This window comes from Frieseomelitta varia, unplaced genomic scaffold, assembly GCF_011392965.1.
Source record: "Frieseomelitta varia isolate USP_RPSP 00005682 unplaced genomic scaffold, Fvar_1.2 scaffold_345, whole genome shotgun sequence".
Taxonomy (NCBI): Eukaryota; Metazoa; Arthropoda; class Insecta; order Hymenoptera; family Apidae; genus Frieseomelitta; species Frieseomelitta varia.
The window spans coordinates 630,888-643,007 of NW_025110085.1; the positions used below are offsets into that span (position 1 = coordinate 630,888).

A 12,120-nucleotide genomic window follows, 5' to 3' on the forward strand; every position below is an offset into this window, starting at 1 on the left:
TTTATATCTTCTCTAGCTTCTTTATTTTATTCTTTCATTTTAATCTCTTCTTTTTTTTAGGAAATATTGTAAAAAATGTTGTACAAAATATAAAATATTATTATAGAAATATTTATTTTAATGAAAATTATGAACACTTGATATAATATTTAGATAATTGATAATAATATTACGTATAATATACATATCACAACGAAAGGATTGAAAATAAAAGTATGATTATGTATATCAAATTACTTAATGCAGATAGTTTCGAAAGTTTTATACATTTGTGGCTACATGGATTTTCCAGTAATAAGTAAAATGCTGTATTTTATTATGCATTTGTGTACAATAGATATATTGTATGATATTGTACGTCGTGAGAAAGACTAGCGTAAAAATCTTATATATTAACAAGATTCGACATATATGTCACTAATATTAGAAAGAGATTTCCATTTAGCCATCGTTATACCAAATCACGACTAATACTACGTTTAAATGTCATAGAACGTACTTCTGTTCCAGGCTTTCCTGATTTACAAAGGTTATTAGAATTCGGGTTTGGAGTAGGACTTTGTGAAAGTGATGCTCTTTCATCGTTAGTATTAGATTTTTCTCGTTCTAATCTTTGTTTGCTAAATTTTCCCATTCCGGGTCGATAAATTTCCATAGTAGGACGATCCTATTATTTAACAAAGAAAATTTTTTATAAATTATGAAAGTCGAATAGAAAAATAATATTCTTAATATTTTAATTAAAACAAATATATACTTTGTTCCTGATTCGACGTTCTAGTCGTGGATCCTTTTTATCTTTCTCTTTATCTTCATTTTCAGTCTTTTGTAGGTTATTTTGATCTCCTCCGTCTAAAGACTTGTGTCTTCTTAAACAATTTCCATCTCCTGTACCACCTTCCCCTCCACTTTCAAGTGAACTACGTCTTTTTGTAACTTTTGAATCTTTTTTTTCTTCAGATTCATCATCTTCATTAGTTTTTTTATTAATATCTTCAATGGATCTTGATTTTTCAATATCTTTACTGTTTTCAATAGCCGTTTCTATAAGTAATAACATATTAATAGTTTAGGAGCAAGATATTCTCCATATCATAATTCATACCTGTTCTTCTTAGTTCTCCTGTCACAAAATCCTGCAAAGAATCTATTAATATTTTTCTTTCATTAGTTTCTTGTTTCTCTTTTCCTTTATTGATTTTAACATCTTTATCACCCATGGTTTCTTCATTTTCTTTAATATTCACATAAAAATCAACTTCAGATTCTTTCTTTAGGAATTCTTCATCTTCATTTCTTAATTTTGCACCATTTTCCATGTCAACACTAAATTCTATATTTTGTTTTTTAGTTTCTGCAAGCCTTTTTTTTTCTTGCCTCATTTTTTCGTAACTTTTACCCCGTTTTTCCTCAATTTTTCGTTCTCTAGAATCCTTAATATCTTCTTTAAAATCATATTTTCTATCATCTTTTCCATCAAATCTTCTATCATTTATACCATCTCTTTCGTCACGTCTTCCGTATATCTTTTTATCCTCATGTCGTCTTTGATGTTTTATATCTCTATCTTTATTTCTATCCTCAATTCTTTCCCTATATCCTTTTGTTATTGATTTGGAATCTCGATCACGAGGAATCTTATCACGTAATTTATCCTCTTTCTTAATACGATTTTTTATATCTTTGGGTGAAAGTTTATCCTTTTCCTCTCTATTTTCTTTATTATCTCTACACATTTCTTTATCAAGATCTGGATTTTTCAATACCTATAACAAAGTTAAATATTTATTTTTAAGTAGAACGTCATTACCAATTTTAATATTAGCAGATTTTAATAGTGTTCAACACGATAAATAAAATAATAAATTATAATAAAGTAACACAAAATTTTCACTTTTTTTTCTAAAAAACAATTTCTTTTACAAAATTTAATGTATACACAAATTAAACAGGAATAAATTAATTATATCTTAATAAATGTATACAAATTTGGAATACAATATTAAACAGAAACAATATATGGCATTCCATCACGTCGCGTAAGTGGCTCAATCTTCATGGCTCTTTAACATGCAGTAAATAAATACGTAACATAAATTTCCCTGCTAATCATTCGCAGTTCGTATTTCATGGAGCTTTACGATATCCTGATAATCCTGTTTTACAATTTTTAAAAGGATAAAGTTTATGATAGTCGAACACAGCACTACAACTTCGTGACTTTGACACTTCCATTGGTATTTGCATTTTCCAAGTTTTGTGTAGATTAGTAAATTGAGATTTCGATAAAACAGAAAAATAGTTTTTATTATTAATATATGTGCATTTAATATTATTATAAATATAATTGTTTCTAATATTACTCCAATGATTGTAATTATTTTTTCTGCAACTAGTATCTTTTTCTTTATAACTCTTTTCGCAAATATAAAATAATTTTCGTTGTTTGTAATGCCAACGTTCGTGAGGAACATTCCCAACGCAATTTAAATATACTTCTGTATTTTCGTTTCTATAAAATTGTTGTTGCATATTCAATGAATTTTTGTTAGCTTGTATCATATTTACAGTAGCACTGCTGGAAATCTCTCCTTTACATTTATGAGGTATATTAAGACTTTCAATAGGACGATCAAAAGATATATCTTCTGACTTGATAGGTGGAGAAGTAGAAAGGAAGAAATACTTGGTCTGACTATCTTCAATATTACATGCAGACTGTAGATTGAAAAGATTAGTATCAGCAAATACAGTAGAGAATCCAATACTTAGAATTTAAATTCAATTTATTATTAAAAGTAATTTTTATTACGTATCTGATTAATGGTCTTTTTATTCTATACTGTATTTGTTATGTTTAGAATTAGTTTACTTTTAATAAATCAATAATAATGAATAATTATTATATGTAAACACATGTAGTATCACCTTGGATATAATAGGATCTTCCTTCGACCTTCTCCTTTCTAGATCTCTTCGCCGTCTTTCTTCACGTTTCTCATCTCTAAGACGTTGTTTTTCTTGTTTGCGTTGTTTTACATACTCTAAGAGAGGTGTGGTTGTAACTTTTTTTGGTGTATCTAACAAATATAATAAAACAAACATGAATATATACTTCACATATAAGTAAGCAAGTAATATTTTACATATTAAAAAATAACTTACTATCAGGTGGTTGATATGAATACTCTGTTTTTGGCTGTGATACATTAGATTCAGCTTCTTGGTTTTTCAGACTTTCTAAGAAACTTACGTAATATGGATCAGACTCTATTGTACCACATTTCAAATCTTTTTTTTTCCCTATCTTTTTCTTTGGTAACCTTTGAAAAGGTGCAAATTCTACTACTGCTGGATACTCTGTACCTTTAGAGTCAACAAATACGTAATTGTCAAATTTCTCTCTGAACATAAAGATATCATGTTGCTCAACAAAGTTAATATAAGCACGTGAGAAAGCATACTGTCCCATAGACATATCAGCTTTCACAAAGTAAAGGTAATCGTGCTCTGGCAATGGTGAAACTTGCTCTAAGAATTGTTCTTGAGTCATAGTTGGAGGTAATCTTCGTATTACTACCTATAAATATATTTCATTTCTTTCATTATACACACATACGGTATATACATGCTGATTAAAATCGAATTTAAATTTATGATACTTTATGCTTCTTATAATAATTATAAAAATTTCTACGAGTTATTATCATCATATTAGCCAAATATTTTTTACTTTTTATTCAAAAAATGTGACAGTAAAGATGCCACATGACATGTAACTGTACTTATCATTTTCTACAACAACATTATATTTACTGCCGTATGAAACGTACAATCCGCTTTTTCATATCTTAGAGAGTATTTTAATTGCGACGTGTCAAACAAATAGCACCTTTTTCACAAAATTATGTCAGAAATGTTTCAAAAATCGAAAAGTTAAACTTCGATCTTTGTTCCATTAAACGCAGCGCACGTTGCGTGGTGAGAAAACATATTGTGCAGGCTCGGTAAATTTGCAGCATCACTTTAATCAGGTATATACCTTTGTCATAGGTCGGCATTTTTCTTTTTTATTGTCTTTAACTTTTCCAACATCTGGAGAGCTAGTTTGTGCCTCATTTTGTGCGGCTGTCTCAGACTGTTGTGTCTCCTCGGTCATTGTCATCTACATTTATTCAATTTCTCGGCAAGTCGGGCTTACTTCGTGTCAATTCCATGCACTCTAATCGAATATAATATTCAAGGCATGCAATTTCTCTTCGTATTATTAAAATAAACGTTTCCGTTTACAAAGTTTTCGCGGCCATCTTGTCTCACTAAGTCACAAAAATGTTATTGGATAGGGGAAAAATAGACTTCCATTTATTAGGGAATTTTTAAATGCAGGCGCGCGCGTTTTACATCTAGGGGATTGAAAATGAATACGCGACGTTCATTTTTTTAAATCATTCGAAATTTCATGCTACATCTGGTATAATATTTTTTCGTTAAAGATAGGATCACACATTGACGTAGCCCAATTCGTATTTGATGTTTACAAAATAGTTTATTACAATAACAAAATGTAATATAATACAACAATTTACAATGGTACAATACAATAAATTGTGCAATTTACAATTTGACGGGATTTAATAAGACGAGAGACGATAATGTCTGTCAAAATAAGCACATTGAGGTACAGTAGAAAAGAATGATATAAGTTAATGTATTTACATAAGTGAAGTTTAATTGTTCAACGAAAGTTCACAGCCTTCTGTAGCTATCGCGTTGCTGAGACTGAGAGCCTGATGTCAACGTTGAATAGATGAATGGTAAAATTGATGCTAATGCTAAGCAGAGGCCTATTACCGGTCGGTACCATACCCAAGCAAAACCAATCACTAGTAAACTGATAGACATCGATACAGACATTGTTAGAGACTCAACTGCGATTATTCCACACAAGAATGTTGAATTTAGAATCACTGTCCTCAATATATTCGCCAAACACGTCGCTGCCAAGAATAAGACTAACCATCCAAGCCCTCTGAAATAATTAAGAATATTATAAATCACATTTATATAAAACTTATGATGACAGATTTTAGGGAGTCAAGGAATTCTGAGGGTTAAATTATAAAAGCATCACCTAATGCTCCATGTACGCCAGTAATTGTGTACATGTTCCAGATGGAACATTTGATCTACAGATATTTTGTGTTTTTGTTGTAGTAAAATCTCTTCTCCATGGGTTGTAACGTATGGTACGATAATTCCTTTTTGTAACATGCCAACTATGGAATATACATCTCCTGCTTTTCCAGCATAGGAAAATTGTATACGTATGTCACCTACCTATAGACAAATGGATCAATGATTTAGTTTATCGCTTCAAATGCAATAAAGAGCTCTAGAATGCAGTTGCATACTTCAGGTTCCCACAAATTAGAGCTGTGGTAGTATAAACCAGAGTGCATTTTAATATCTTTCCGCTCGGGTCGTTCGTCACTGGTAATTTCTACAAAATCATTAAATTTCTTCTTCAATTCAGTCCCAAGAGTGAATGCGCCAATGTTAACTTCATCTGCAATTTGCACTTGGCTTTTAATAGGCATTTCTTTCGGGTTATGATGGCCAGCTCTAATATAGAAATGATCTGAATCAACAAGCTTGTCTTTCCATTCTGTTGTGTAATAATAATGCTTCTCTTCCTCTGTTACTCCTCCAAAGCTAATTTACAGAAATAATTAATTATAGAAGTTTGTTTATAATGAAATTCGAAAAAAAGAAATGTTTTACAACGTACTTCCTTTCTTCTTCTATCTCAACCCACTGGTACATCTGTACTCTGCGTTTCAGTTTCACACTCGATACAATCACACCATAGTCGGGCTCAGTTAATGGTTCTGATATCTTTAAGGGCCCTGATAAATGAATCAAACGTCCTTCATATTCAGGTAATAATTTCATCACATTTGGAAGCACTGCTACATTGCGTAAAGCTTCGTCCAAAGAATGTGCTACCTTCACCGCTCTTCCCTATAGCATTATATTATACTTCTAAGATACAAACATCTCTATTTAGCTAATGGTACAAATATTTACAAACCTCGTTCCAAAATAAAAGGCACATGCCAGTTGCAAACATAATGAGTCCAATAATAGCAGTTAACCATGATTCTCTAAATTGCTCTGAAACTGTCAATGGAATATTTATAGGAGGAGGTTGCCTTCCATTTGCTCGGTTTTGATGAATAGGTTCAGTATTTGCCCTCTGGGGTTGCCCCTACAAAGCAATTTTTTATATTTCAGTTACATACCACATAACATACATAACGTAACATACCACATAATATACATAACGTACATAAAATACCACACAACACCTCGTATTAATTAAAAACGAATGGCTATACTTACGTTTGTACGATACATTTTCGCAGATTACATTATACGGCTGTGAAAACTTCCAACTCGTTTGCTGAAATTAAATCACCTAAAATAACACCATTTCATATACGATATAATTTTGCACGAGTGTTGGTTCAAACTGTATATACATATTTCGGTCGCGTTTGTTACGAATCAGTCTGTTCAAAATTGAACTGATTCAAAATGTTGCTCAATAAATTTTATGCATTGTATAAATCACGTGCATACGCCCGGAAAATTTTAATGGCCTTCAATCGAAGTCTATTTTGTTGTACACGCGTCACCTTAATTCGATAAAAGATCTCTTCCTTCAACTTCTTATTTGATAAGATCGTTGCGCCCTCATTTGTTATCTATTGTATTCGATCTTCTTCGTCTTTCCACAGTTTTCGGTCAGCGTTTAGTGTATCGCAGTTCGCCGGATTAGCACTGTCAGTCTCATGTGCCGTGTGTGTGAGTTGTAAAATTTTAACATAATAAAGTTATTGTAATACGTAAATGAAATCGAAATTAATATTATATACAGTTTAAAAATATTGTTTTATTTGAATGTTATAAGGGAAAGTCAGACTCTTACAAAAGTTGTAATTGTAGTATTATTGAAATTTCGAAAAATAATAATAAATTAGGAAAATCATTCTTATAAATTGTTTGTAGAACAGAGATTCAATGTAAAACAGTTTCAGTGTCAAAAAGGCATAATGCCAATAAATAAAATTATGAATTTATTTTATTTTAGTGTGAAATTGCAAAGATAATCAAACATTGGTAATATACGTGTTTTTTAGGTAATCTGAAAGGAATAGTCATGACATGGAGATGTTGAAAGATTGCACAATATAATATAATAAAATCGGAGTAAAACAGGAGGGAAAAGCATGCTGTCAATATGAAGTGGATAATAATTTCGTGTATTTTATGTGTGTTTGGTTGTTTCAAAGAGTTTAGACCTTCGGAGTCCTTTGTCACTGATTATTTAACAGTCTGGAAAAATTTTACAGACGTTCAAGTAAATATATTGTGGACGATAACTAGTATTGTAGCTGTAGAAATTAATAAATAAATCTATTTATTTTGAAGATTTTACGAATTTTATACTTATGCTTTCTTGTTTCATATTTCTTTACTCTTTCATTTTATTTTTTTATTTTATTCTCCTGTTGAATCTTGAATGATTATTGTACAGTATGCCACTACAAAATTTTACAAGACTAATGTTCTTTTTCAGGTAAATCAAGAAATATTTCCTGTTTCTACTTACTCCTACTTTGCAACGTTAATTATTGTATTTTTGATAACTGATTTTGTACGATATAAGCCAATCATTGTTTTATGTGGTTTGTCTGGAGCTATTACATTTCTTTTAATAGTGTTCGGCCAAGATGTTTTAACTATGCAAATTTTAGAATTCTTCTATGGCTTGTTCTTCTCCACAGAAGTAGCTTATTACACATATATCTATGCTAAAGTTGACAAGAAACATTATCAGGAAGTAACTAGTCATACAAGAGCAGCATCTCTATTTGGTCGTTGTATGGCTGGTATTGTTGCACAATTAACAGTATCTTTGGACATATTAAATTACCATCAATTAAATTACCTTACAATAGGAGGTATTCATTTTTGTTTGTTCATTGCACTTATTTAAATATCTATATACAGTAAAAATGATAATTATAACAAAATGTAAATAATTTTAAGTGTAAGATCAAGATAATATGTATTAAATCTTGTAACAATTTAAATATTAGTATGAAGCAAAAATTCTTTTCTTGAAATCTTTAAATTTTGAGGAAAACGAATTGCAAATAATTAGATTTCAAATAGATTCATTTTATCACAGATTATTATATCTTTAATGATATTTTTTATTTAAAAAATGATGTAAAATATAGTTGCTGAAGTTTATATAAAGTAATTTTCATTTTTCAGCCATTACATTTGCTACAATATGGGCTTGTTTTTTACCTTCAGTTGGTCAGTCCATTTACTTTCATAGAAAAAATGAAAATAATTTCTCTACATATATTGGAACAGTAGTATTACAACAAAATGATTTAAATCAAGTATTACATAGTCCTGAACAACCTGAGTATTCTTCCCCTAATATTTCATTGATCCGTAAAGTTAAAGAAGCTTATATTTTATTATGGAAAGATTTTTTACAAGCATATTCAAATAATCATGTTATAAAATGGTCAATATGGTGGGCATTTTCTACTTGTGGATATTTACAAGTTAGTAGTTACATACAGTTATTATGGCAAACTGCTGTAGTACCTGGAGATAAAATTTACAATGGAGCTGTAGATGCTTCATATACTATTATAGGTAAATAAATTATTTTGTATTATGTATAGTTTAATCAATATGGTAATATAATAGGTAGTATAATAAATTAAAATTTATAATATATTAAAATTTTTTTGAATATATAATATACAATAATATACAATAGTTGCATTCAAATAGATATTTTCTTAAACATTTTATATATTATTAATATAACATCTGTAATATCTTTATTTCTATTAATAGGTACAATTACTGTATTCTGTATTGGAAAACTGCCATTTAATTGGTCTTTAATTGGAGATACAATGGTATCATTTATGTCATTTGTGGAAGGTGTTTTATTAGTGGTATCTTCATATAGTTACAGTATTTGGTTGTTATATGCTGCATATATAGTATTTGGAATTATTCATCATACAATGGTTACAGTTGCAAGGTTTAGTTAATTATTAAAATTACTAAATTACTAAAATATTACGAATTATTAAAATTATTAAAAACGAAATAATAGTTTACATATATTTTACTTTTATCTGTATAATTCACAGTTTTGAAATTGCAAAATTTATATCGGAAGATAGTTATGGCTTGATATTTGGTGTAAATACTTTCTTTGCACTATTATTACAAAGTATATTAACAGCCATAGTAGTGAATGGAAATTTAAAATTAGATTTGAGATCTCAGGTAAGATTATAATTTGTATGTTAATAAAACTAATAAGATTCATAAAAATATATAAGCAACTATTAATGTTTATTAATTTGGGAATTATTTGCATCGATGTTTTACATTAGGAATATACATTTGGTATCTTATTTGTATAATATAGTATAGTAAATGCCCATTTAATTATCGTGGATGTACATGATATGTGTAGCTAAAAAAATTTTCAAATAGTTAGATTTTTTAAAATTTTTATATTTTTATGAGTTCTATTAGTTAATTAGATTTCTAATTGATATTGATATTCAAGTGTCTTACATTGCACTTTTTTTCCAGTATTTTGTTTATGGTGGTTATTATATTGCCATATCCATACTTTATATGATAATAGGCATTTCAAATATTGTACAACATTGCAGGAAGGGTACAGGTTTTAAAATCCTTTTAAAACAGGATCACAATTGAGAATATAAAAGAATTTCTAGAATGATTAGGTTCTAGAAATTAAATTAATATAAATTTACTTAGAAATAATTGTATTAGACATATAATAATCAAAAATAGTTGATCATATAGATACATTTTTATAATGAATTTAATTTAAGAATAAAATTGTAAAAAATTTTAATATATTTAAAAAAGTCCTAATTTCTTTCATTCTATTTTTATTATTTATTTTGGTAAAGAAATAAGTTTTTATCAATTAAGTTTCTCAGGGAAAAAATATCATATATATTATTGATACATATCTGTAGTGTCTGGAATACAGTATTATATTTTTAATAATATAAAATGTGAAACCAGGGTGTTACTAAGTTAATTTGCACAGTAGGGATATAATATAGTACTTTTTGTATGATTTCGTACAAAGTGAAAAATATTAAATAATATTCCTGTAAAAATACTTATTATATTTGAGAAATATATTAAAATTTTATTTTTTAACAAACAATTTGTTTACAAGAAATTTTTAACATCTCCCTTCCAATTTTCAATCATCTTTATACTATGACTTCAATTAATATTTTTATTGTTCCTCGGTAGTAATTAAAAGTAATCGTACTTTATCTAAAACCAATTCTCTACATTTCTACAAACAAAATAATTACTAAAACTACAAAATAATTTTTTTATTTGTTCTTTCATCTCTTTATTATTTAAGTTATTGCTTACGAATGAAAACGTTTGAAATAAGCATCTTCCTAATTCTCGACGAGCATTTGCATTCTTGTCGAAATATTTAAATAATTTCCACCAAACTGAACAGTCTTGTATACTTTGTTTAAATTCCTTGCTGATGGTATCATCCATTGTATCATTTCGTATTATAGATACAATGGATTTCATTTCTTCATCTTGAATGATTTTTGAAAACATGCAAGGATAATTGTTACAATCGTTTATGTGCGACTGTAATTTATCTAATAACATGGTGTCTTTCAAACAAATTTGCAATATCTATATATAAAAAATAGTAATTAATGTCTATACAAAAAATAAGATTTTAAGAAATTCTATTAATTTAAATATTTATAAGTATTTATAAATTAATATTTTATATTCAATAAAGAATTTATACAATCAATAATAATTGTATATGTATGTACAAAATATAAAATTTATTTCAATAGAAATGATTTTCTTGTACGAAGATTATTACCCAGTTTGGGACATATATTTTTACCCAGTTTGGAGAAATTAGTACAGGATATATTTTAAATAGACTCGTGTTTAATTTATCAAAATTTGTATCTGTGTCTTGTGCCACCGCCGCATACGATGTTTCAAAAGTATGACCATCAATTAGTGATAAGATGAACGACACTGTTACATTACGTAAAACTACGATAAGTTGAACAATATTATAAGGTTATTTAATCTATATTAAAGGTTGACTTACTGGGATAATATAAAAGTATCATGATCAATAGTTTTATTAACATTGTGAAACTGTGAAAAATATATCAAGGAAGTAGGATAATTGAAAATTACTCTCAATTATCAAAAATTATTAGCAGAATCTAGTTGAAATTATCTGATTATAGTAAGTGAATAAATTTATTCAAATTGAAGAAAGCGTTTCACATAGCATTGTTTCACTAGGTAATAAAACTAGTATTGTACAATTTAAATAAATCTTAAAAATTGAGGAGAAGATAATGCGAGATTAAGAACACCGACGAACAAAGAAGAAAAAGAAGTTTTATGAAAGTATATCTGTATAAAATATTAAAATATATTATATTTGCTTTTATGCATATGGAATCAATTCCGTCAGACTTTAACACGAATATCCAAAAAATATTCTGTTATTTGTAAATTGTTTTCATGGACAATTCATCACGGTCATGTTTTATCATTCTTGTGACTCGTATAATGCGATTAAAAAATTACTACTGATAAATGCTAAATAATTACTAAATAGTATAAAAAAACACATGCAAATAAAGAACGTAGAAATTCTGAAGTTGTTGAAAATTGAACCGATAAAAGAAATACATCAGCGATTTAAAAAGCGATGTTAATGGAATTTAACACGTTGACTGTCACATGAAACTTTTACGTTTTGTCTATGAAACAAAATATTTAATTTCTATAAAATATTATATTACAGTAAAATACAACGAAAGCGCATTTTTCGCTTTGTAATATTATCTAGTCTATCTATTTAAGATTCATTGTTAATGATATTCATCTTATTCTAATTAAAATATTCTAAAATATTCTAATATTTATAAAAATAGA

General features: G+C 28.0%; 4 protein-coding genes across 7 annotated transcripts; 1 reads left to right on the forward strand and 3 right to left on the reverse strand.

The window, feature by feature from the left end:
• Positions 1-250: 250 nt before the first annotated feature.
• LOC122530498 (regulator of nonsense transcripts 3A) lies at positions 251-4,316 on the reverse strand. Of its 2 annotated transcripts, none has more exons than XM_043657519.1 (6): positions 4,043-4,316; positions 3,166-3,580; positions 2,929-3,080; positions 1,106-1,766; positions 758-1,044; positions 251-667 (listed from the first exon to the last, which is right to left on the reverse strand). In XM_043657519.1, exons 1-6 carry the CDS (start codon positions 4,163-4,165, stop codon positions 452-454), a joined length of 1,854 nt encoding a protein of 617 aa, XP_043513454.1. In that variant the 5' UTR covers positions 4,166-4,316; the 3' UTR covers positions 251-451. The 2 variants fall into 2 exon arrangements, with proteins under 2 accessions (XP_043513454.1, XP_043513455.1); XM_043657520.1 differs by having other exon boundaries at positions 3,893-4,316.
• Positions 4,317-4,526: 210 nt separating this feature from the next.
• LOC122530541 (transmembrane protein 43 homolog) lies at positions 4,527-6,737 on the reverse strand. 3 transcript variants are annotated; one of them, XM_043657595.1, is made up of 7 exons: positions 6,543-6,737; positions 6,399-6,463; positions 6,092-6,270; positions 5,789-6,021; positions 5,412-5,712; positions 5,132-5,337; positions 4,527-5,029 (listed from the first exon to the last, which is right to left on the reverse strand). In XM_043657595.1, exons 2-7 carry the CDS (start codon positions 6,415-6,417, stop codon positions 4,747-4,749), a joined length of 1,221 nt encoding a protein of 406 aa, XP_043513530.1. In that variant the 5' UTR covers positions 6,418-6,463; positions 6,543-6,737; the 3' UTR covers positions 4,527-4,746. The 3 variants fall into 3 exon arrangements, with proteins under 3 accessions (XP_043513530.1, XP_043513532.1, XP_043513531.1); XM_043657597.1 differs by having other exon boundaries at positions 6,092-6,268; positions 6,403-6,463; positions 6,543-6,702; XM_043657596.1 differs by having other exon boundaries at positions 6,092-6,268; positions 6,403-6,702.
• Positions 6,738-6,836: 99 nt separating this feature from the next.
• Positions 6,837-9,968, forward strand: LOC122530539 (thiamine transporter 1-like). The gene is made up of 7 exons (XM_043657592.1): positions 6,837-6,865; positions 7,205-7,423; positions 7,643-8,027; positions 8,347-8,745; positions 8,953-9,145; positions 9,258-9,396; positions 9,712-9,968. Exons 2-7 carry the CDS (start codon positions 7,304-7,306, stop codon positions 9,838-9,840), a joined length of 1,365 nt encoding a protein of 454 aa, XP_043513527.1. The 5' UTR covers positions 6,837-6,865; positions 7,205-7,303; the 3' UTR covers positions 9,841-9,968.
• A 211-nt stretch (positions 9,969-10,179) lies between these two features.
• LOC122530544 lies at positions 10,180-12,088 on the reverse strand. Its single transcript, XM_043657602.1, has 3 exons — positions 11,060-12,088; positions 10,549-10,833; positions 10,180-10,465 (listed from the first exon to the last, which is right to left on the reverse strand). The coding sequence occupies exons 2-3, from the start codon at positions 10,804-10,806 to the stop codon at positions 10,403-10,405; spliced, it is 321 nt and encodes a 106-aa protein (XP_043513537.1). The 5' UTR covers positions 10,807-10,833; positions 11,060-12,088; the 3' UTR covers positions 10,180-10,402.
• Between the last annotated feature and the right edge of the window lie 32 nt (positions 12,089-12,120).

Excerpts from the sequence above, each read along its gene's own strand:
- LOC122530498 (XM_043657519.1), bottom strand. The coding sequence starts at position 4,165 with ATGACAATGACCGAGGAGACACAACAGTCTGAGACAGCCGCACAAAAT. Across the intron at positions 3,581-4,042 it reads AATGCCGACCTATGACAAAG|GTAGTAATACGAAGATTACC; the intron begins GTATATACCTGA and ends ATATATTTATAG. Across the intron at positions 1,767-2,928 it reads AAGATCCTATTATATCCAAG|GTATTGAAAAATCCAGATCT; the intron begins GTGATACTACAT and ends ACTTTGTTATAG.
- LOC122530539 (XM_043657592.1), top strand. The coding sequence starts at position 7,304 with ATGAAGTGGATAATAATTTCGTGTATTTTATGTGTGTTTGGTTGTTTC. Across the intron at positions 7,424-7,642 it reads AAAATTTTACAGACGTTCAA|GTAAATCAAGAAATATTTCC; the intron begins GTAAATATATTG and ends GTTCTTTTTCAG. Across the intron at positions 8,746-8,952 it reads TGCTTCATATACTATTATAG|GTACAATTACTGTATTCTGT; the intron begins GTAAATAAATTA and ends TTCTATTAATAG.
- LOC122530541 (XM_043657595.1), bottom strand. Across the intron at positions 6,022-6,091 it reads GCCTTTTATTTTGGAACGAG|GGAAGAGCGGTGAAGGTAGC; the intron begins GTTTGTAAATAT and ends ATAATGCTATAG. Across the intron at positions 5,713-5,788 it reads GAGATAGAAGAAGAAAGGAA|CTTTGGAGGAGTAACAGAGG; the intron begins GTACGTTGTAAA and ends TCTGTAAATTAG.
- LOC122530544 (XM_043657602.1), bottom strand. The coding sequence starts at position 10,806 with ATGTTATTAGATAAATTACAGTCGCACATAAACGATTGTAACAATTAT. Across the intron at positions 10,466-10,548 it reads TATTTCAAACGTTTTCATTC|AAATGTAGAGAATTGGTTTT; the intron begins GTAAGCAATAAC and ends TTTTGTTTGTAG.